We start from the raw sequence: 24,087 nt of genomic DNA, 5'->3' as shown, positions 1-24,087 counted from the left end.
GAGCCCACAGTGTGGCCACACCATATAATCCATTCAGGCTGAGTTCGACCGGGCCCCATGGCCAAAGGCCCAGCCACCAGATGCTCACTTTCGAGAACGGACTGATAATTATTAGCCTGATAATGAGACTATTGATGTCATACCAATAATTCCGATTATAAAATCTTTGGCCGATAAATAGAACTGATAATAATGAGCATAAATTGTTTTGATTTCACCCGTTTCGCCTATGGTTTCGCTCCGCCAGTACTAAACCATGGATGTATTATAGGGAAGTCTAGATGTAGCCATGGGGCCGGGGTTTATTCCTGTGAGAGCTGCTCAGTGGCGCAGAAAGCAAAAAAAAGCTCATTTTAGAAATGGGTTTAGAAATGTGTAAAATACCCGGACCTACTGGCCCATCGAGCATGCCTAGTAGAGATTAAAGGCAGCCGGACGCGGCCGAGTGTGCCCGCGTGGGTAACTTCTGCCGGCAGAGCGACCGACTTCTGGATCTAGACAGGGATAGAAGACGTTTGGACGCTCACAAAAATGATTTACTGTTTTCCAGACGTCTCTTTCCTGATGTTAGTCAATGGGGAAAAGTCTTTCTAGGCCAGTGTGCATTAAGCAACAGACCCGAACAATGTAATTCCACTTTCGGCCAACGTAAAATTTGCATCAACACATGTCGCACTTCCTGGGGGCTTACTACATACTCTGCTGCGTGTGACTTCAACAGTCTAAAAGAATTTTCTACTGACTCAGAAAACGGATGTAAAATTGTATATTCCCGATATGATTTAGTTTCAGTGTGCAGTAGTTGATAAAATGATTTATCTTTGATACGAAACTATACATCCCTTTGTATGTTAGATGAATTATGTTAATGTAAACTGTATATCCCCTTGAATATTGGCTGATTTATTTTGACTTCTTTTCTTTTTTTTTCTTTTTTTTCTTTTCCATCCTTGGAAAAAAACATTAATTTGAATTTGTGCGTTTTCATAAAAAAACAACATTTCAGACATTGATTTAAAAAAAAGGAACAGAAAAAGCTAGAATTAAATGGTTTTTTTGTGAACGAAAGCTGAAGATCTGTTCTTTTTCTTGATTTATTCATTGTTTTTAGATTTAAAACACAAAATATTCTGGAGGTCACAACAGTCTGTCTGTATTCATCAGTGTTTTATACACAGACTAAGCAGCCGTAGGCTTTTGGTTGTATAAAAGCTTTTACATTTTTATTGAGTGATACATTTTGCAGTTATTCTGATTTGACAGATTGTCAGCATTTCATTTGAAAACAAAATGTTCATTTTAAGAGTCAGACCTGTTGTTGTTTCTGTTGTGTAATCTGTAGTGATGTCAGTTATATTTGATTAGATCAGAGTTAATGTTAAATTCATCTGTACGGTCGACATCTCAGCCTTTCATACCCTGAAAAACAAACAAAAAGAAATGATCGGTTATTGGTCAAATAATCATCATCGTGCATCACTATTTATTTGTTTGTTTGTGGGTGAATTACCTCTCCAGGAAAGAGCCGTTTAGACAACCAAGCAATTAAAATGCATATATTCATTCATCAGTTGAAACTGTTTCAGTGGAAACGACATGGAGAATTAATCTGTGCGTATTTTCTGTGTAAGCCTCATCGAGGCTGAATCGCTGTGTGCCGTTGGTGATGCAGATGGAGGGCATTTGACTATTTTTCTGATTTTGTGGAACATTTTTTTGCCAAGTTGGTCATTGTCTTTGGAGGTTCCAAAGGGTTCAAAAACAAATCTGCACAACGTAGTTTTTATCAGACATATGTTTTTTTGGAGATTATTTTCAGCTGCGGATTATTTCATTTTTGGTGCTGCAGAGAGTATTAGTATCAGCAGGACGGTGTTGGAGTCAAAACAAACCACATAGTGTGTTAAGTGTTTTTATTAAAAACTGCAGAGGACATAAATACCACCAAGAAGAAAAGAATAACTGAAAGAGAGAGAGGCGGCAGATTTAATCTTTCAAACCGTCTCTGAGTCGCCTCTCTCCATAACGTCGCTTCATCAGAGAGAAACGAAGATATTCTACAGTTATTTGTTTGGTATATAAAACAAAGCTTATGATACAGAGGAACACTGACAACACATCATCTAACCAAACAGCACCAACAGTCTACTGCTACTGTTTCTACACGTCACTTTCTACTGCGCCATTTTGCATCCCCAACTGAAATCAACTAGATCAGTCAGACTGAAAAAAACCCAAACATTTTATCAAGTTAAATAAATTTGTAATTTTCCATGTGATTTTTGAGCTAAATAGTTTCCTTATGTGTGATAAGGTTAGTCAATCACTACCAGGAACCAGTAATTATTATTCATTATTATTTAGAATTATTATTTATTACCTTTGTAGGAGATTTTTTTTCCTCATGACCAAATATATGTGAAAAAACAGTATTCTTATAATGTTTTACCTTTTTTTGAGATCTTTTAAATCATTGTAAGATATGGATGTAATATTGGATAGTTAATCTTGTAATTCAGAGAAATTAAAGTTTTTATTATCTGGAGTTTGCAGGTAGAAGATAATAACAAGGAAATGTCCGCATATATCTGAGTGACTTCTGATGATTTCTATTGAGTAAGATATTTTTATTTTATTAATTAAGAAAAGATATTTGGTAACTGTAAGAAAGTTTGTAAATGTGATAAAGTCTCATTATGAAAATGAGATTTTCTTAAAGTACAAAATAATCTCATAATTATCAGACTCACATTTTCAATGTAAAAAGAAACTATTTGTCTTAACTTTAGAAATTTAGTGTGTATGCTGCCTTCAATTTTTAAGTTGACTGAATTTGAGAAGAAAAATAGAAAAATTACCTCAACTAATCCTCTCAAATCCAGGAAACTTAAAATTTGAAGGCAGCCCAGAAACTAACGTTTTTAAGTTAAAACAAATAGTTTGAGAGTGAGAATGAGAATAGTTATGCTGTAAAGAAAAAAAAAAAAGAACCTCTTGGTTTTAACTTTAAAAAGTTAGTGCCTTAAATTTTTTTAGTTGACTGAATTTGAGAAGATAAGTTGAATCATTACAAATTTACCTCGACTTACTCAAATTAAGTCAGTTTGAAAATTTAAAAACATTAGATTTAAAAAAAAAAACAGATTTCAAACATCATGTTGTAGAAGTGTAATTTTGAGGACACAAAATGGCTGCAACAATGACTGCAGCTGTTTGTCTCTTTTTCAACAAGTCACAAAATGTTAATTCTTCATCGTTTTATAATATCTACACACCTCCGCTCCTGTTCTAAAGCATCTAAAATATATATTTAACAATATGTTAAAAACAGCTGCAGATTGCATCCAAGTGAAAGCAGGAGACACACGATCGTCATCACCTCCTAAAGTTCTACTTCAGTTTGAACCAGAAACTTTTTACTATCTATCAGGTGAGTTATCTGTCAGAGTCAGAAAATACACAAATATAGAGAGGTGAAGAGGACAGGCGAAGGGTTAATATAAAGAGGTGAAGAGGACAGGCGAAGGGTTAATATAAAGAGGTGAAGAGGACAGGCGGAAACTTGTGTGGCGTTGCTGGTCGACAGGCGGTTGAGTGAGTTTCCTCAGAGACAAAACAGCATGGCTCCCTACATCAGCTTTGTCTATGACAGAAATCCACAAGGAACCAATGAGAACCTCACAGTCAGCGCAGAAACACTTAATGTCGTCGTGTTTGTCTACGTTGCCGTCCTGCAGGTCTGGAAGTCAGTTTGTCTCCACTTCTGCTGTAAAGTTTGTGAGAAGTTTAAGGAAAGCTGTGAAGAGAGTCTGAGTCTCTGCCGTGACACGAATCCTGAACACACCGTCGAGGTCGTCAGCCGCTGACATGTCGCTTCCTCAGAAGTTCATGTTGACATGTTGGAGAGGCTCCTCATTTATACGTCTCGTGTAATTGCAATTTTTACATCTGAGAGTTTTGTCCAGCCTGTTCTCATCCAGAAGTCATCAAATACAGCTGCTTTTGCAGTGATTTTGGCATAAGATCCCAATGCCAAAAGCCACCTTTCATGGCTGTACGATACGCAGAACCTATTGCAGTGTTATTTTGTGCTGCTGGACGGCTGGACAGGACCTGCTGCAGCAGCATGACATGCGGACAGGCGACATCAGTTGAGAGCGCAGCTGGACGGAACCTGTCGTATTTGCATGATACAACCCTGGATAACATCATGTTGAAATGCTGCCAGCCATGATGTATTTAAAGGACACGAAGGTCCCTATAAGGTGGGCAGGGCGGTGGATGGATCCAACAAACCCTGGACTTTCATGCAGGAGTCCGGTTTTTACTTCCCATCTGAAGGTGATGTTTTATTTCTACACCTTACCATGTGCCTCCTTCCTCTAATCCTAACCATCCGTGCAGGCATGTGCGCTTGTTGACGTCCCAGCGTTGGTTGCCATGTGCTTTTGTTGCCCAAACATAACCACATGCAGCATCATCACACCATGTGCTTGAGTTGACACCATGGTAGCAACATCCCAGATGTAAACAGCAGATGCAGAAGGATACCTGGAGTGTAATATGTAGACGCAGAAGTCCACTGACTCGGAGTCCCTTGTCCGAATCCACCTGGTCTGAACTTTAGGCAGATTGTGTTTTTAAAAAAAATATAAAATTTGAGAAAAAAACATCATGATAGATCATGTAAATGTGAAGACAGAACAAATCCAGTCTTCTTCCGAAATCATCAAATACCACCGGCTGGTCAGTGATTTCACCAACAAAACACGGAAAAAGCCATCCTTGGCTGGTATGATATGCCACCAAGTGGCATCAGTGCACAACGCAGCGGCATGGCATCAGTTTGAAATTCATTGTCCAGCAACAAAACTTAAGAAACTGGAAAATCCTGATTGGACCGGTGGGAAGTGTGGTGGATGAGTCCAATAAGTGCCAGACTTGATACCAAGAGCCGGGTGTTCATTTTCCATATGAATGTCAAGTAAAAGTTGAGAGTGAGATAATGGTGACAGAGGAGTTGCAGAGTCACTTCAGACAACGGGACTCGAGGAAAAGTTGCTCCTGTGACTTTAGTGCAAAAACCTCAAATGTAGAAACAATGATTACATGAATGGAGCCATTGCACCATGTTTTATGACTACAAAACCCATAATCCACCTATGCTGGCTGTAAGCATCAATGGAAGCAGACTTCCAGCTTCTCAGTTACCCATCCACAGTCAATGGGAACCCAGAAGTCTGGTGCTGGCAGTGTTTTAAAGTGTTCACAGATTCTGAGCAGCATTTGCCGTCAATAGAGAGAAACAAACAAACAAACGACATTTAAGTTTCCATGTTTCCTGTTCATCATCAGCATGGACGCAAAGAACGGAGACAAAGATCCGGGTCTGAATCCCATAAAACCTGGAAAATGAAATTACTGCTTTATTTCAATCATCGGTAATTTACCTTTTTAGCCATCAGTCTGAATAAATGCAGTCTTAATTGTCAAGAAGATAACTGCAACATTTGCAACTTGTGGAGGCCTGAAAGGACTCCTCGTTTTCTGGAAGTGTCAAAGCAGATAAAAGCCGTTTTGTTTTCAGCTTGAATATTTCAGCTGTCAAAATTTGGTGGTAATTTAAGTTCAGCCTGACGTCTTCAGGTTGACTTTAAGGTATTCTGTTTCTTGATAAGATCTGAACACTGATCTGAGGTTTCCTGTTGTCCACATTGTTGTGGTCACCATCATGAAGCCTGGTCAGACCATCGAGGTTGGACGTTTATATGAACGGTCTGGACTGGACACTGAGGAAGGCAGACGATGTCCTTCTGGACAGTTGCGGACCCCTCCAGTGCACCTTCATGTGGTGCCTCAGGTTGGACCGGGACGAGAAGTGCTTGTCACACTGCTGGCAGGAGAACGGCTTCTCCTTGGTGTGGATGCGGCGATGGCAGACGAGCGCAGTAGACACACGGAAGGACTTGCCGCAGTCAGGGCAACGGTAGCGTTTGGGCTCGGTGTGGATCCGACGGTGGTTCTTAAGGGACATTAGGTTGGGGAACTCCTTCTGACAGGAGTTGCAGAAGTAGGTCCCGGTCTTGTGGCTGTTCTTGTGGTTGAGCAGGGAGCTCGCGTGGCGGTAGGACCGGCCACACCGATCGCAGACAAAGCTCCTGGAGCTGCTGGTCGAACTCACCGGACTCAGATCTGTGAGGAGACAAACAACAGAAATTTAGGTCAGATCTGTTCATGGAGAAAGTGATGGAGGAAACAAAGTCAAGCCGAGTTTGCAACGTTCAAAGCGACCGGGGCCAGGCACCGGAACCACACGAACGTAACCGAGCTGCCCGTCCAGGGTCCTCACAAAGGACACACTGCAACTTTCCAGAGCGAACCGTTTCCCCGGCATCGAAACTTCTGAGGAAGGTGAAACGATCTTTCCTGTGCCGTTTTGGGGTTGATGCTCTTAAATGACACAAAGAGTTAGACCTCAGGTAGGATCTCACATTAATACAATTCTGGGTTATTCTCTGATCGGGCCTCTTCTTTATCTTTTCCTTCAGTGTTTTATGGAATAAGTTGCCTCTCTGCTGATGATCAATGCTTGACATTCAGTCGATTTGATTGATTTGATTGGTTTCTTTAATCTTAAGTTTTCATCTGCTTGATCATCGTGCACTATTTCAGCGCAGCTGATCGAGTCCAGATGTCACACCTAATTGAGTTCTTCACTGGTTTTCATCCCCTCATTTTTATTGTTGCTTCATTTATGAGTTTGTTGTTCATTTAGTTATTTTAGTCACTTTGTGTCTTTGCTGTATTCACTGTTTCATCATTTATCCCGACTGATTTTTAAACTCATTCATTTGTAGTCTTTTAGGAGAAGTTTTGCTGTGTAGTGAGTACTTTAATAAACCTTTCAGTTGTAAAGACACTTCTTCTTTTGATGTGTGTGTGATTACTATGAATTAATTCGGAACGTAATTTAATGCTGTTTTGAGGTGTTTCCGGCTGATTTGGGACGTGTCATAATTTTACATTTTTCCATACTATAACCTTGCATGTTCAGTCAAGTTTTGGACATGCCAAATTGAATCACGCCAAGTTTCTCTGCTATGGCGTATCACGGCAGGATATTTTATGCTGTTTTGAGGTGTTTTTAGCTGTTTTTGGGACATGTCATATTTTGACATTTTTCCATACTATAGCCTTGCCGTTTCTGCCATTTTTTCAACATGCTATTTCATTGCGTTTTTAGCGGTTTTTGCAAGTTTCTTTACTATAGCGTTTTAAACTTTAATAAAAACATCATAATCATGTTTTTTAATCTGATTATTAGTGGCATCTGTTTAATTTGGTACAAACTTAAATCATCCGCAGAAGATAAACGACAGAGCATGTTGGGAGGGAAATCACGGGGTGGGGGGGGGTTACATCAACACAGCTCTAAGCTCACACATCCTAAAGACTAGCGCCGTCCATTACAAGTGTTAATAATAATAATCAGAATATAAATAAATGCATTACTACAATGATCTGTCATCTTTTTTCCTTCTTAGAAAAGAGGTGCTGCAGAGAATACAGTCAGAAGTACGATTACAATACAGGATCAAACAATGTACACTTTTACTTTACTTCACTGTGTGGCTTCACTCCGCCGCGCGGGGGGGGGGGGGTCTTTTACCTTTTTTTAGCCTGCAGACAAAGATCAGGGCCGGACGGACGGGACACCTCCAGGTTCACACACACAGATTCAAACACGCCGAGGACAACAAGGCAGGACCGACTGGGTCTGTCTCTTTAAGACATCCGAAAAAAGAAAAAAAATGATTGAAATATATCCTCTTTATAAACATTAACTTAACGCGCCGATGTGAGCATATTTATATTTCCAAAATATTTTTGAATTCATATGTTTGGTGTTTTTGTGAAAATTGTTTTATATTGAGAGATTACTCATTAACACATGGATTGTAATAATGACACAAATCTATCTCCGTAAAACTCAAAGTCCACCAGACTTTGTAGAAAATTTAATACTTTTTTGGTTTGGAAAAATTGGTCTGACAAAACAGGAAGAAATCACTTTTGGCTTTGGGATATTTTGACAGGCTTTTCTCTTTCTCTACAGATCAATCGGTATCCGATGAAATCGCTAGTTGCCGCCTCACGTTAAAAGCACCACAAAACTCTGCGATTTCGATTTTACGACATTTAACAGGTTTGAACACACGGATCTTCAGTTAACGACTTCCCACAATTTGACAGGCAACCTGGGCGTAAAGAAATTTAAATTGTACTTACAGTACTGTCGGACTGCAGAGAGTACTCTGGGCACAGACGGACCAGCAGAACATCGGGTATAGTTAAGGGAAACTTAACCGTTCATTGTGCTGAGACTAAAAGTTTGCTTTCACTCACAAACAGCTGCTCCTCTCATCTATCCATCTGATCAGCTGTGAATGGATCGATAGATTATTTATCCACAACAAACAACAGAACGCCTGCGCTCAAGGACTCACAAGAATTTAGAGAAGGGACATGCATTTAACAAAAGATAAAAAATTAAAAATTAAAGGTTGCTTGAATTTTTGTTCTTAAACAAGAAATTACATTTTTCTTTCTCTAAATCTTGGATTTTAGCTTTCTGACGATGAAGACAATGAGGTAAAAGCTACGGCAGTGGGGCCTTGAGTTCAGATTGTTTTCCCAATTTTCTAGCCGAATAATGTGTACAACACTTTTAATGCTAAACTCAAACTGCTGCTTAGGGAAAAAAAGAACTCACAGAGAGCTCTGCCTGCACTGCGTTCATGGACCCGCAAAAAACCTTTGAATTTTTAGTGGGGACACAGAACGCTAAAAAAGGACACCCACACACATTTAAAAGACTAAAAACAAGTTGTCTCCAAAGTTATTCAATCTCGCACTTCTGAGCTTTCTAACAATGAAGACGGAGAGGTGAAAGGTACCAAGAGCGGAAACACACAAACGAGGAACTGAACTGCTCTATGGCGACGAACACAATTTGAGCTCAGCGTGTAGAAACATTTAATGCTGAACTCAAACTGCAGGTGCTGTTGAATCTGTCTGTGTGAACGAGGCGTCGGTTCTGTTTGGAAGCTACAGGAATATGAAGCTTGTCTTGGTGCTAGAAGACACACACACACACACACACACATTTAAAGCAGACCGAAGCGTCCCGTCTTCAGTCCTCAAAGCTCCAACAGGTCACTGCCACCTCCCATCAAACCATCCCGAGACAAAGAACGGAAAAACAAACCAAAGCTCTATGTCTGTCTTTACTGCACCTGCACGTTGGTCAAATAAAAACACTTGGTTTCGGCTGACTCGTTCAGAATATGGTTTAAAAACATTGTGACAAAGGCCACGAGAAGATTTCAGAGACAAAGCTCCCTACGAACACCATCAGAACTGGGATGGAGGCGGAAAACAGAGAAACCAACTGCAACACCAATCAGCTCCTGGGACTGAAATGGACGAGATGGCTCGAAAACAAGCATCAGACTTCCTGGCGCTCTCATCAGGACGCTCACAGCAGCTCAACCAAGTCTCGACCACACGACTCGTCAGTCTTTACGAGCCAAACAGTCTGCGTAAAGCTGAGTCGCTGCAGCCGCCGGAGGCATCAGCGCTCCGCAGGAGGGTTCAACAGCTCAGCGATACAGGGCAACATGCAGCAGGGACTAAGGCAGGTGTAGTGAAGTCCATGCAGTTTATACAAAACCACATCCTGTCTGTCTACAGTCCACGTCTGCCTGTCGGTCAGTCTGTGAGGGACGGTTGGACAGTTCTACAACCAGCGCCTCGGGGGGACGTCTGTGACGGAAGCCTCAGCTCAGGAAAGACGTTGGTGTGTGTGTGCATGTGTGTGTGTACAGCGTCCCTCCTGCTTTGTGTATCAGTTCTGTCATGCAGGACTCAGTCTGAGCACCGTCACACACACCACAGCCACACATGGAAAATGAGGAGGAGGAGGAAGAGCTACAGTTTGGCACCTCCAGAAACCTTGGCAAGTGACTGCACCCCCCACCCCACCGCCCGCACACACTCACACCTCCCCAAGTGTCGCCCAACCCCCCCTCCCTCATCCCTTAGCTTATATGAAGGGGCCGCCGGGCATACCCAGGAAGTTGGGCGCATGGGCCATGGGAGGGGGCGCCGTCGAGCCGCTCCAGTGCACCTTCATGTGGTGCCTCAGATTGGACTTGGAGGAGAAGCGCTTGTCACACTGCTGGCAGGAGAACGGCTTCTCCTTGGTGTGGATGCGGCGGTGGCAGATGAGCTGCGTGGAGACACGGAAGGATTTGCCGCAGTCTGGACACTGGTAACGTTTGGGCTCGGTGTGGATCCGACGGTGGTTCTTGAGGGACATCAGGTTGGGGAACTCCTTCTGACAGGAGTTGCAGAAGTAGGTCCCGGTCTTGTGGCTGTTCTTGTGGTTGAGCAGGGAGCTGGCGTGGCGGTAGGACCGCCCACACTGATCGCACACATGGGATTTGATGACCTCACTGTGGCCCCCACGGCTGCGGGCCTTGGCCATGCTGCCGGGGTCGAGTCCTTGCTCTTGCATCAAGGTGAGGTCCAGGCCTGACCCCCAGCCCAGCTCCTGGGAGCCCCCCGGTCGGGGCTGCTGGGGTCTGGGCTGGCGGGGCTGCGGCGCCTGGCCGTGAGTGATCTCCATGTGGAGCCTGAAGCTGGCCTGCGTGGGAAAGGCCCTCTGGCAGGACCGGCAGGTCAGCTCCCGCTGCTTCTGGTGGACGCGTCGGTGGTTGTAGAGCTGGGAAGAAACTCGGAAGGCCTTGCCGCAGTCGTGGCAACGATGGCGCCGCGTCTCAGAGTGGATACGGCGGTGGTTCTTCAGGGCGAGCAGGTTGGAGTAGGTCTTGAGGCACACGGCGCAGTGGTAGATGCCGACGGTGTGGGTGTTTTTGTGGTTGAGGAGGGAGCTGGCGTGACGGTAGGAGCGGCCGCACTGATCACATCTGTGCAGAGACGAACACAGAAAAAAAAGGGGGGAGGAACAAAGGGTGGAGGGGGAGGGAAAGAAAACAGGAGATTAATAACTGAAGATGGTAGTTTAATAACACTATGCTACGAAAAGTTAATCTCAGTTACTGGTTACCACTTTTTCTTTAGAATTACCTTAACTACAATTCATGATCTAAGATGCTACATACAGGTATATGATCTGAAATCCGGCTTAAAGCTTTTTTAAGAAGACTACTACAAAGTGGTGTACCATCTAAAGTTAAGATTTCTACAAAGGTCATCTGGGAGAGGACTGCTGGGTGGGGGAGGGAGGGACATGGGACAAACAACTGGGATTCATGTGGACGACTGGGAGGTATCTGCTGCTCCCTGCACTGCACAAATGGACACATCTGGAAACTATTCAAAGACCTTCTGTCACAGCCTTCTTTTGGGTGATTACTAAGTTCTGACTCAAACATGCCCAAAGAACCTCTGCCACTGTGGGTGTAGGAACTGTTAAAGAGTAATGACCTCGAGACATGTGCAGTGCAGCTAGCTCCAAATACTTCCTAATCTTCCCTGTGACATCAAAATGCAAAAAGCCCCATCACATGACTGCATGTTCTAGTCTATTAACTGGCCAGTATCATGACACTACCTAAAGAAAACAAACACAAACAAAGACTACAGTCAAAATCATTACAATGGCAAGGAACAAACATCAATACTTTAATATTCTACACACAAAATACTACTTAAATCAAATCTGTGTCAAAGTTTGCTGAGAAAACAAAGCATGAAAATTAAACATCTGAACATGAAGGCAGCCTAAAAAACTCAAGTGTGTGATATATGCTAACTGAAAGCAAACGGGGTTGACTTATCTGGTCTCTCCACTAATTCAATTTGTCCAAACTTCAGAAAAATCCGAATTCCGGCACGCGTATGGTCCCAAGGAAGCCGGATTGGAGATCATATACCTGTAATAGACACGTAGAGACCTAAATTTATCTTCACTATTTTTTTTCAACTTCGAAGAATCACAAACAACTGACGAGAACTCACGTGTACCGACACTCTTCGCCCTCTCCCGTGGGTGCAGTGGCCTTCCTCCTGACTTCCATGCCTACCTGGTTGTCCCCGCAGCGGTGCCTGGCTAGGCCGGACCTCCCCTGGAAACTCTTCCCACAGGTGGGGCAGCCGAAGGGGGTGGCGCCCTCCTCGTGGACCTTCTGGTGGTTTCGGAGGAACCTGGCCAGCCGAAAGGCTTTCCCACACGTGTGGCAGATGTGCTTCTTCCGCTGCGTGTGGATGCGCATGTGGTTGCGTAGCGCCATGTAGTTGGTGTAGGGCTTGTCGCAGAAGTTGCACCGGAAGTTGCCCGTCTTGTGGGTGTGCTTGTGGTTCAGCAGGGAGCTTGCGTGTTTGTAGGCACAGCTGCACAGGTCACAGGCGTAGGGTCTCTCATCAGAGTCCAGGTCCACAGAGCTCCTCTCCATGCTGATGTTGGTGGAGCTGTTGGTGGAAGAGGATGAAGGCAGGTGCTGGGCTGGGCAGTCGTGGGCTGCGAGCTCATCGGCCGTTGCAAAGCCTTCACAGCAGCCGTCGCACTCGAAATCCATCTGGGCCCCAGGGCCCTGCGGCCCTTTGCACAGGCCGGCTGTAGTGTGGGTAGCTAGCTGCCTCTGGGTGCGGAAGCCCTTGCCGCATTCTTGGCAGTTGTGCTTCTTCTGGGCAAAGTGGAGGCGTAGATGGTTTTTCATGGCCAGCCTGTTGGGGTATGTGGAGTTGCAAACGTTACAGTGGTACTCCCCGATTTTGTGAAGGTTCTTGTGATTGGCCAGGCTGCCAGCATGGCGGTATGTCTTGCCACATTCTTCACAGGCAAAAGGCCGCCGTCCACTTTCAGCTGGATCAAACTTCTGGGGTCTGGAGGTTCCTGCTGAAGAGTAGGGCTTTTTGAACCCCTGATGGCTGTATTTCATGCCCATTGCCTGGCCCTTTGATGACTCTCCCCTCATAGTCTGCATTTGAGACGGGCCAGGCTGCTGAAAGCGGGATCCGTTGGGGCCGGTCCGAACCAGACCTTTGGCTCTGTGCTCCTCGTGCAGACGGAGATGGTTGATCAGCTGCTTCTGGATCTTGAAAGCCTTGCCGCATTCTTCACACTTGTGCCTGCAGCATGGACGAAGAAAACACAACAGAGTCTCTGTAAATGCATGGCAATTATAAACTTAAACCTATGTGGTGACATGAAACATGACCTTTTGTGGAGGCTTTTGGTTTTTACATTACTGCCTAAAAGTCAAGACCCTAATAAGGTTGGCAGTCCTGGCACAATGTGCAACATATCTGGAAACAAATGGACTCAGTGCAGTTAAAAATCAGAATGTCTACCCTGAAAAACATTTTCCAACTACAATTACCACCTTATGGTTGTACGCCTCCACGCACCAGTCCAGTTTCTCTTACAATTAATCAAGGTCAGCCATGTCTGAGACAACGTGGACGCTTCACAGACATAAGATATCTACAATCAGAACAGTTAATAGATTAGAGTCACCAGTTCAGTATCTGTCCAAATGTCTCCCCCTCTGTTCCTGTGATATGATGCTGAAAACATGATGTTACAGTGAAGTTGGCCTTTGACCTTTTGGATTTAAAATGTCAGAACTTCATTTTATCCTGATAGATATTTATGTGAAAGTTTAGTGTAATAATTCTCTAGTTCTGGCCGAAAATGTGGTTTATGAGGTCATTGTGTCCTTGACCTTTGATGATCCATTAGATTTCGTTTAGTTCATTCGTATTCAAGTGGCCATTTGTGCCAAATTTGAGGAAAGTTCAGTAAGGCCTTTTTTAGGTTTTCCGTCAAATTTGAGGAAATCCCCTCAAGGAGTTTTTGATACCAATTTCGAACGAATGCAAGGTCACCGTGACCTTGACTTTTGACCATCCAAAATCCATTCAGTTTGTTGCTAAATCCACAACATTTTTGCCAAAGTTTTAAAAAATTGCTCCAGCTGTTCTTCTTGAGATACCACCTTTACAAGAATGAGACAAATGAGGTCACAGTGATCTTTTACCACCAAAAATGTATCAGTTTATTCTTAAGTCGAATTATGTTCAAAATCATGTTCAAGAGAATGGGTGAACGGAAAACTGGAATAAATTCAGCCTCCTTCCTCAACTACCCCTAGTGCAGAGGCATAAAACTAATACTAAATCCTCTCTTATTATATTTTTGCCATATTTTAGTTACTTTTTATTACTATTTTCATTACTATTGGTTTTTCTAGTTTTTTTCTAGTTGATGTACAGCACTTTGGTCAACTCTTTTGTTTTTAAAGGTGCTTTATAAATAAATTTGGATTGCCTCTTTCAAGCTATCTGCTTCTATATCAAGGATTCACATCACAATCACATAGGTAATGCAACCTTGATATGGTGAAATGTAGACTAAGATCACTTAATACAGATATAATCAAAACATGCATGTCACAAATTGAAAATGGACAGAATGAGGGACCTACCTCTTCAGATCAAAGTGGGTCCTTTGGTGATTCTTGAGAGCCAGCAGATTGTAGTAACGTTTCTGGCACACCAAGCAGCGGAAAACTCCGGTCTTATGGGATTTCTTGTGGTTAAGGAGTGAGCAGGGGTGTCTGTACCCTCGCCCACATTGGTCGCACTTGTGGGGCTTGTCACTTTGGTCAACCATAGGCCTGCGACCATCTCCACCGACATCACGGCTTCCTCCGGCAACTCCACCACCGACACCATCTCCTCCAGACATTCCTTTGGCTCCGTTCAGGCCCTGCTTGCTCAGCGAACTTGCCCTATTCTTTCCAGGGCACAGGTGGGTGATCAGGTGGTGGCGATCAGCGAAAAACATGCCACAGTCAACACAGATGTGATTGCGTCCGTCCATCTTGTCATTGCCATTAGCTGAGCTGCCTACGATACCCTGTTGCTGGCCGTCCGGTCGTTGGGGGCCATGGACTAACTGGTGATTCAGGAGGTCTTGCTTCCTGGAGAAGCTCTGGCCACAGGTGGAGCAGATCATCCTCCACTCCTGCTCCAGGTTGGAAGGTCCTGGCCCTGTTGGGTTGTTGGCATGGCTACGCAGGTGGCTCCTGAGGGCTCTGAGGCTAGCGTAGTGGTTGCCACAAACCGAACATTGATACACTTCTCCATCATCATCATCGTCTTTGTCGTTGCTGCCCATTCTCTTGCCTCCGCTCTGGGAGTACTGTCGCTGGCTGCTGCCTTCCTTCAGGCTGCTGGAGCTTCCAGCGGGCAGCGAGGTTCCACTGGAGCTATGGTAGTTCATGTTCCCCATGAAACCGTTGGACATGTTGCTCTGCTGCTGTTGCGGCTGCTGGCCACGACGGGGACACATGTGCGATTTGATGCCGGATACATCTCCGTACATCTCGCCGCAGTCGGCACACACATGTCTGTCAGCCTGACGGTGAGCAGAGTTGCTCTGGGAAAGTGAGCTGCCGTCGAAGCGGTCATGGAACTCAAGAGAGTCCAACCCACTGCTGTGGCCAGCATCCGGTACAAAGTGGGCGGCATCACCGAGGTTTCCTGGCAGTGAGATTGGAGTGGTGGCCCCACTGCCTTCCTGGACGTAGCTCTGCTGGGAGTCCAGAGTTAGTGGCTCTGGTGATAGCCAATCACTGCTGTCGTTATTAATTGCCTGGTTGGAGGGACGCCCCTTGTGGCTTCGTAGGTGGCTGTGCAGCGCTGCCAGGTGAGGGTACTGCTTGCAGCAGATGGTGCACTGGTAGTGGCCTGTCTGATGGCAGCGTTTGTGGTTGACCAGGCTTCCTGCATGCCTGTAGCTTTTGCCGCACTCCCCGCACTTAAAGCGCCGCTCTCCATCATCTGGAGAGTTGGCCTGGGGCACACGGCCTCCAGAGGGAGAAGACACTGAGCCCTGGGATCCAGAGGTGAGCGTGTCTGAGTTGAGGATGGAACTGTCTTGGCCATGGGAGGCAGGGTGGGGATCATGGGTCAGATAGTGGACTTTCAAAGTCTCCAGATCTGGGTGCCCTGCGCCACAGTACGCACATGTGTAGATGGGATTGTTGACCGGAGGGCCCATGATGGGGTCATAGGGACCTCTTTTGTCACTGGGGAGGGGTGGCAGGGGCAGAGGGTCTCCCAGGGCAGGGGTGTATGCCGGGGATCGAACCGCACTCAGGTTGTGAGGCATGATGCCTGGGAAACTGCGCGGCAGGCCAAGGGAGGGCGAGGCTGAGTTGTGCAGCAGGATGTGCTCCTGAAAGTCTGTCTTGCTCGGCAGAGCTATCTGGCACAGGTGGCAGAAACAGGAGGCAGTGTCGTCACTCTGGGCTGACTGGGTGACACTGCTGCGCTCCGTGCCATGGAGGCTGCTGCTGCTGCTCACCATGGATGCCCCGGGGGCCTTGAACTTCGAATGAGTTCTCTCGTGGCTGTTTAGGGCAGCCAGGTTGCTAAATTGTTTAAAACACACAGAGCACTTAAAAGTTCCTTGCTGGTGACACTTCTTGTGGTTCACCAGGCTACCGTGGTGCCGGTAGGTTCTGTCACACTGATCGCACTTGAATGGTCTGTCCCAGGCGTCGTCGGACTCAGGAGAGCCTTTTTTTCCGTGGTCGTCTGTTTCGTGGCTTTGCAGGACACTATGTCCCATACCACTATTGTTCAAATGGGAGCGCCCAAACCCGTCCGAGAGGTCTTGGGCGAGGCCGTAGTCCCTCTCGTCGTGGCCCGGCTCCTCAGGTACTTCTTCGCTCTCTTCCTCTGTGTGTGCACTACTGGGGGACAGCGTATGGATACGTAGGTGGTTCTTCAGAGCTACCGCGTTGGGCAGCGTACGCGTACAAACGGGACACTGGAACGAACCCACTTCGTGAGACTTTTTATGATTAGCTAAGCTTGCTGCGTGCTTGTAAATTCGGCCACACTGTTCACACTCAAAGCGTCCGTTCTCTTCTTGCTGATAATGTGCTTTCATATGCTCTAGAAGACTTGGAGTACTCGGACAAACCATATCACACTCTTTACAGGGGAAACCCTTGGCACGACTCATATCATGCATTGCCATAGTACTCTACAGCGAATCGGTTGGAGGGAGTCACAGTTCACAACACAGCAATGAACAGTGACGTTAGGGATGTGGAGGAGGAAACAGCGGGGCTTAGCTCTTCAGCTGAGGGTGGCTGGCAGCCATTTTCTCCCCAGTGCAGGTCCAGCCAATTGGGGCCCACCTTGGGAGGTGGCGGGCCTGCAGGGGTCACACCAGCCAATGAGGTATCACTGTGGAGACAAAGAGAAGAAGAAGAAAAGACGGTTACTCAAAGAGAAACAGGACATCCCATTAAATCCACTAAATGGGGGGGGGGGGGGGGGGGGGGCGCAATATCATTTTGACACACGGATGCCAAATTTTCTAAATTATTTATATAACAAATGGAAATTAAACGTTTGGTGGCCTAAAATCAGTCACTTTTTCAGTCCAATAGATACATTTTGATGCTGCTGCAAAAAATGACTGAATGACTGAAATGAGACGAGCAGACTAAATACTACATTATTTTATTGATTATTAGATAAAACAAACATTGACAAAGTTTTCTTTTGGGGAAATAATTTGCCAGTTCAAAATTGTAACTATAATTCACAATATATTTTTATTGCAATACCCGGCATATCACAACATATTTAAAATTGCAGTAATACTGTATCACAACTTGAATATCGTGGTAATATCGTATCATGGGGCCTCCGGGAATTCACATCCCCACTGCTCACATAAAAGAAATCACATCGAGCTGTGACTTTATTTAAAACAAAACAATACAATAAAACAATAAACAATAAAATACGACCTTTTCAAGCTGTATGTCCCTCACCTGAGCAAAAATTAACAAGTCCCGCCTCACTGCAGACAGTTCTGCAGCAGCCCTCCCCCCTTCATAAATAACAAACAGTCCCTAACCACCGAAGGAAGCCAGCGCGGTGACTTGACGCACGCTCAGAGCGCCATTGAAACCCATTCAAACTGCCAGTCTGGGATCTGTCAGTGATCCGCAGCTACATTGACTGTGACAGGTCACCTAGTGGAAATAGCATGTATTTCCTCCATATGCCAAATATGGTCAAAATGACCTCATCAGGTGGAAAATAGTCAAAATGACAAATTCAGAGTCAAAAGCCCAGAATGACACCCAGAAATAATACAAGTCCTGTTTTTCTGCTCTGATGGCTGTGGGATCAAAAATGTCAGTTTGAATGGGTTTCAATGGAGCATTTTTGGACCTGAACAGTCTGAATGTAACTATTTAGTTTCCACAGTGTATTTTAGACTTATTGTAGGAGCTGAGCTGCAAATTCACTGATTACACTCAAATACACAATCTGGACTACATTTAGGACACATGCATCAACACACACAATTATCACAACAGGAAGAAGGAAAAATTTTACTAAAAGTTAGAAATGTTGGCAGGACTTCTATTAGACGTCTGTGAGCAGGATGAAAAATGTGCAAAAACACTATGAATGCATCAATGCACACACAATTATCACAAAAAAGAATTAAAAGCGCTTAAAATGCAGCAAACATTCCCTAAGGGGTTAATTATCACCTTTATTGTTATTACCATTTCTTTATTATCATCATCTCTCGGTCTGTGGGCCTCAAACAATGAGAAAGTAAAGACAGCACACACACACACACACACACACACACACACACACACACAGTGAGCGGTCGTAATCAGATCAATGGCTCCTTGAGGTGATTAAAGCTGCTGGATGTGAGGGACAGTTTTAACAGGCTAATCTGTAATCTGGACAGATTATAGCAGGCAACCGTCTGAACACACACACACACACACACACACACACACACACTCTCAAGTCACGTTCAAGGACCCATCAACAACTCTCCAGGTTTCCTTTGACCAGTTCACGTCGGTACATTAAAATCTTTGTAGAGTTTGTGTCGTTGTTCGGCCTCTGCTGAGCAGGATTTACAGGACGGAGCTGAATGGTCATAAACGACGCCAGAAGAGATTAACCCTTTAAACCTGGAGCGACAACACTTTCACTGTGCTGCTTTCAGATGCCTTTTACAAGTATTCAAACCTCTGAACGCTGAACAGACTGCTTTGATTGTTTCAAAAACAGGAAAAATGCAACAAGCAACTTGGCAACAAATATTCCACAAATTTCAATAAATTAACAGATTTACAGAATCATTTTTTTTAAAGTTAGGGAAACATGTTTGGGAGAAAAAGAGCTTGAGATAAGCTCCTAAAATCACGCTTTTATACATTATTTTAAACTGCTTTTTGGTTGGATATTTATTTCAGCTCCATATTAAAACTGTTCCACAGCTTCACTCCACAGATTGATTTACAAAAACTTTTCCTGCCGTACAAACAATTAAATTTCCCCTTAAATGTTTCTATAAAATATCAGAAAGGAGTGAAAAATGTCCAAAGTGAAGCCTGAAAGTCTCATTTGACTGATTATGGAAACAGAGATGAGCATCAAAACCTCAAATTCAACAAGCTGGAATCAGAAGAGTTTTGATATTTAGTCTTAAGAGATAAAAATAAAAAATATAGAAGCAATTTTAAAATTCAAAATGACAAAACAGAATATAAAGAACACAAAATGTGCAGAAGTTGGTTTCACAGTGCAAATATCTACAGTCTAAATAAATACGTTAACTGTGTGTAAAAAAAATAGGAAACTAATCTGAATGCTGTCCTCGGGATTACTGAGGCTCCAAAAAAAGGGTCCGCAGATTATCGGCCTGAACGATTATTGGGCCGATATTTGGCTCTCTGACGATTATCTGTATCGACATTTATTTAATGAAAGCTGATAAAATTAATTAATTACAAAGTGCAAAGAAAGGGAGACATTTTTACTTTGTAAAACCTCAGTAAGCTCTTTTTTTATTCATTTTTAAATTAAATTTTCACTTGACTTTTTAAAATCACAGTGAACTTTCTGTTAATGATGTTGAAGGTTTCGTTTTTTTTATTTGCTAAAAGCATTTAAAGTTTGTCATATTAAAAATTCTCAATATTGACAAAGATTTTCATTTTTACTGCAAATGCATATCGGTTCCAAATATCTGTTATCGGTCTCATCAACTACTAAAAATCGGCATCAGCCCTGAAAAAACAACACTGGCCAAACAGAAGCATCATTTCACCCAAAGTGGCTTCATTTCTTTAAAAAGACACGCAGACGGCAACGACCAACAAAAGAAGAAATAAGATGACCCGGAAAAAGTGCTAAAAAATTCACAATAATTCTGTAAAATAATTTCTATACGTAATTATGATAAATATAGATTTTCTATAGCGTTTTTTCCCCTTGGCACTTTAATTTATCTTCCACTGATCTGACTGTAACCGCAGCAGCATCACACTGAGCGAGACGCCAGTCTGCAGCCGACACACACACACACACACACACACACACACACACACACACACACACAGTGCCCTTACACCTGCACAAGGACACACCTGTAAGCAGGACGTGCAGAAAACGCTGCAGTCCATGAAAGGCTTTAAAACAAACCACTGAAATAAAATGAACACCAGATATGAACGTTTTTAACAAAAGTGTTAAAGGTCTGAAGCGAAATCAGAGATGTCAAATATCTTAAAGTCGACCGCTGTGATATCTGCGTCTTTTTGTGTTGTAATTCTATGAAATCTGGACGGAAATGTTTTCCTCTTCACAGTAACTGTTATTGAACGCACGTTATTGTTTGTCACTTTATACCTTTGTGGTTTTTTTCTTCACTAAAAGCTGAATCAGCAGCTCTGACCTCCGCACACGAAACATCGGTCAGCTGGTGTCTAACCGTGTTCATTTGCATCATCCCAAATAAGGAAGAGAAATAAAAAAATAAATTCAAATGTGGACGTCATGAATGGAGCAGTTATGAGAAAAGGCGAGAAAACGTGTTGACAAACACATTTATCATTATGGCCGAATATCAAAACATCTTTAAAACCTGTTCGAATCGTTTTTTTCTTTTACTGCAAATTCCTAAATGTGAACTCGAAATATGCAAATGAACCGTATAAATTAACAGACCCCGAAAAATACTAATGCTGTTTACTCTCAAATGAAGACTTTTATTTACGTTGTATTACTTTGTTATGTTTTAGTATTATTTTCATTTTATATTTCTGTTTATTTTCATTTTATATTTCTGTTTATTTTCATTTTATATTTCTGTTTATTTTCTGTTAAATATTTTATTTTTATTTTATATATTTTGGCTGAAATATCCTTTTTTATTTTTTATTGTAAATATGATTTTTTTAAATAAAGTTACAAGAAACAGTCACTCAGAAAGACAGGACAGTTCTGGTCCTGCACTGGAGAACAGACCGCCTCCTCCTGGACCACAGACCCACAGAGACCCTCAGAGACCCTCAGAGACCCACAGAGACCCTCAGAGACCCACAGAGACCCTCAGAGACCCACAGAGACCCTCAAAGACCCACAGAGACCCTCAGAGACCCTCAGAAACTCACAGAGACCCTCACAGACCCACAGAGACCCTCAGCAGGACATAATTGATTTTAGATGAGAAGACAGAGAGCAGATAATCCCCTTTAATAAGAACCTGGAAATTTTCTCAAGGACTCCATGAATATCACAAAAGGCCTCAAGCACTTACTCCATGACTGTAAACTGTAAATTCTCAAGGACACCTTGAACCTCCTCCAGGCCCATAAAATTACCCCCAAACCTGAAGGACCCTCCTCTGGATCCTCTACAGACCAGAATCCAAACCAGTATCCAAAGATGTTAAATAACTGTTTAAGTTGTGAATATCGATTAATCAATCGATTGTTTTTGTAATTAATTGTCTCAGCTCAATAAACGATTAAAATCACACATTTACATCTTCAGACGTTTAGTTTTGTTGGAGCAAAAGTCAAAAACTTTCAGTTTTCTGAGAAATAAAACTGATCACCTGAGAAAATTCAACTCAGTATTTTGTGACAGATAAATAACTTGAAATATGAATCATCAAAATTTTAAAAAAATAAATAAATGTTTTTTGAAGATCACAAAAAATAAAGAAATGAAAAATGCCAATTTGTTTTTTAATTTAAGAAAAAACATGCCAGAAGAAATTTGAGGTGGAAAAAAGTCTAGATGTTTTCTTAATAAACTGTCAAAAAATTGAAGAAAAGAAATAGCCAAAATATTTTTCTAAAAAACTGCTGAAAGAAATGTGAAAAAAAAATCAAAATGTTTGTTTTTTTTTAAAGATAAAAATAAAAAAAGATCACCAAAGCAAGCTTTCCAAAGCTTCTCCATGACCTCCAAACCTCCAGGAAAACATGGTTTCTTTAAAATCGATGGTAAACTGAATACAAAACACATATTTAATACCCACATATACAGCCAAAATTTAAACACTCAAAAACAAAACATCAGCCCCCCCCCAACCCTAAAAATAATTACTTCCACATGCCCCCTCCACTTTTTTGCACCACCCCTCCCCTGTCATAAATAACGAACAGTCCCTTACTAATGAACCCACATGTATCTGTATTATTCAGCACTTCTGTCGGAGGCCAAACTTCCAAAAACAAACTGAATCTCAGTGAATCTTTGGATCCGGGTTGATTTTTTGGATGAAGCGTCTCATTCACACTCAGATCTGAATCAGCAGCCAATCAAAAGCCTTTCTGTCTCTTTCCTTCCTCCGCAGCTTCATGTAAACAAACCGACAAAAAACCGACAAATGTGCGCAAACACGGAGCGGCGCGGCTGCCCCCGCCGCGTGTGAGCGGCTCTCAGGTGGCTTCACACCGCAGGGACCCGGGTCCGTGCTCCAATGACGCTTTTTTGATCGCAGCTTCGATCATTTAACCCAGAAAAAGGTGCCGCGTCCCGGGCGGGCTGAGGGCAGACCCGGGTCAGAGGAGCCGGCAGGGCCGCGACAGGCTCCCTGACCTTGGCCCGTCTCCTCTCGGCCGGTTCAGCCCGCATCCGCGAGCCGGGACAAAGCGGAGCATCCTCACCGACTCACGGCCGACATTTCCTTCGGTCGACTCCCCACTTTTTACCGGGGGAGCGACGCCCGAGCCCGGCCGGGAGGAGAGCACCGGAGCCGGGGGGAGCTGTGTGAAAGCTCCCGGTGTGTTTCCGACACGATGGTCCCGGTGGAGCGGGACAACACCTTCAGCCATCAGCCCCCTCTCCCCGAGACCCCATCACCCGCTCCACATCGGAAAATGGCTCTCCAGCAGCGAGCCATTTTCCCCCATGCTAACGGGCTAACGGCTCCTCTGTAGCCCCAAAAACACCACCCGGGAGCCCGCAGCGCGCAGCCAGGAGCCCCGGACACATTCACACACCAGAAACACCCGAAAATATCAGCAGCGTCGAAGCGTTCAGCCTCCGACAAAAAACCCAAATTATGGATTTTAGGTGACAGAGAGTGAAGATACACGGCCGAGCTAACGCTAGCACGTAGCTAGTTAGCAACCCCCCGCGATGAGAGAAAGGGGTGAAACGGAAGTTGAAAATGGTAAACAAAGCGACAAACAGCGCAAACACGACCGTGCACGAGTCGGTTTGGGTTTATTTTGGAGCTCGTGAGGCGGCCGGTGAGCCGGGACTGTGGCCGCAGCAGCGGCTCGCGGAGAGGTTAGCACGGCAGCTAACCCCGGGCTAGCCCGGAGCTACACAAAGATCTCACAAACACAGCGCGGCCCCCGTCGACGGAAAACCGCGTTTTTCTGCCGTTTTTCCGCTCTGCACTTACCCCTCAATCGGCCTCTGTGAACGATGCACGGCGCGGAGCTGCAGAAATGGGCACGTTTCACGGATTCGGCATGGTTTACCTCCTCCTCCCCCGGTTCAAACACCGACTTTTGGTTGTTGGCTCTTTCCCCTCTACCGCCGCTCCGACTGCATACTTCCTGCCGCTGCCCGCCGCGCGGAGCCGGAGCGCACATCGCTGCGCGTCATCCTGCGCACGATCCCAAAAACAACTAAAACACCAAAAACATCCACGCACAGGTTTGCGCCTCACGGTCAGATGGA

The 24,087-nt window shown here is 44.2% G+C and overlaps 1 protein-coding gene across 1 annotated transcript; it reads right to left on the bottom strand.

Annotated features, from left to right (window-relative positions):
• Positions 1-5,584: 5,584 nt before the first annotated feature.
• si:dkey-89b17.4 (zinc finger protein 850) lies at positions 5,585-23,964 on the bottom strand. The gene is made up of 5 exons (XM_042505295.1): positions 23,807-23,964; positions 14,514-17,292; positions 12,046-13,155; positions 10,132-10,991; positions 5,585-6,192 (listed from the first exon to the last, which is right to left on the bottom strand). The coding sequence occupies exons 2-5, from the start codon at positions 17,078-17,080 to the stop codon at positions 5,765-5,767; spliced, it is 4,965 nt and encodes a 1,654-aa protein (XP_042361229.1). The 5' UTR covers positions 17,081-17,292; positions 23,807-23,964; the 3' UTR covers positions 5,585-5,764.
• Between the last annotated feature and the right edge of the window lie 123 nt (positions 23,965-24,087).

Source organism: Plectropomus leopardus, chromosome 17, assembly GCF_008729295.1.
Source record: "Plectropomus leopardus isolate mb chromosome 17, YSFRI_Pleo_2.0, whole genome shotgun sequence".
NCBI lineage: Eukaryota > Metazoa > Chordata > Actinopteri > Perciformes > Serranidae > Plectropomus > Plectropomus leopardus.
The sequence above is the reverse complement of the archived record's forward strand: the minus strand, read 5'-3'. Positions and strand labels throughout refer to the sequence as shown.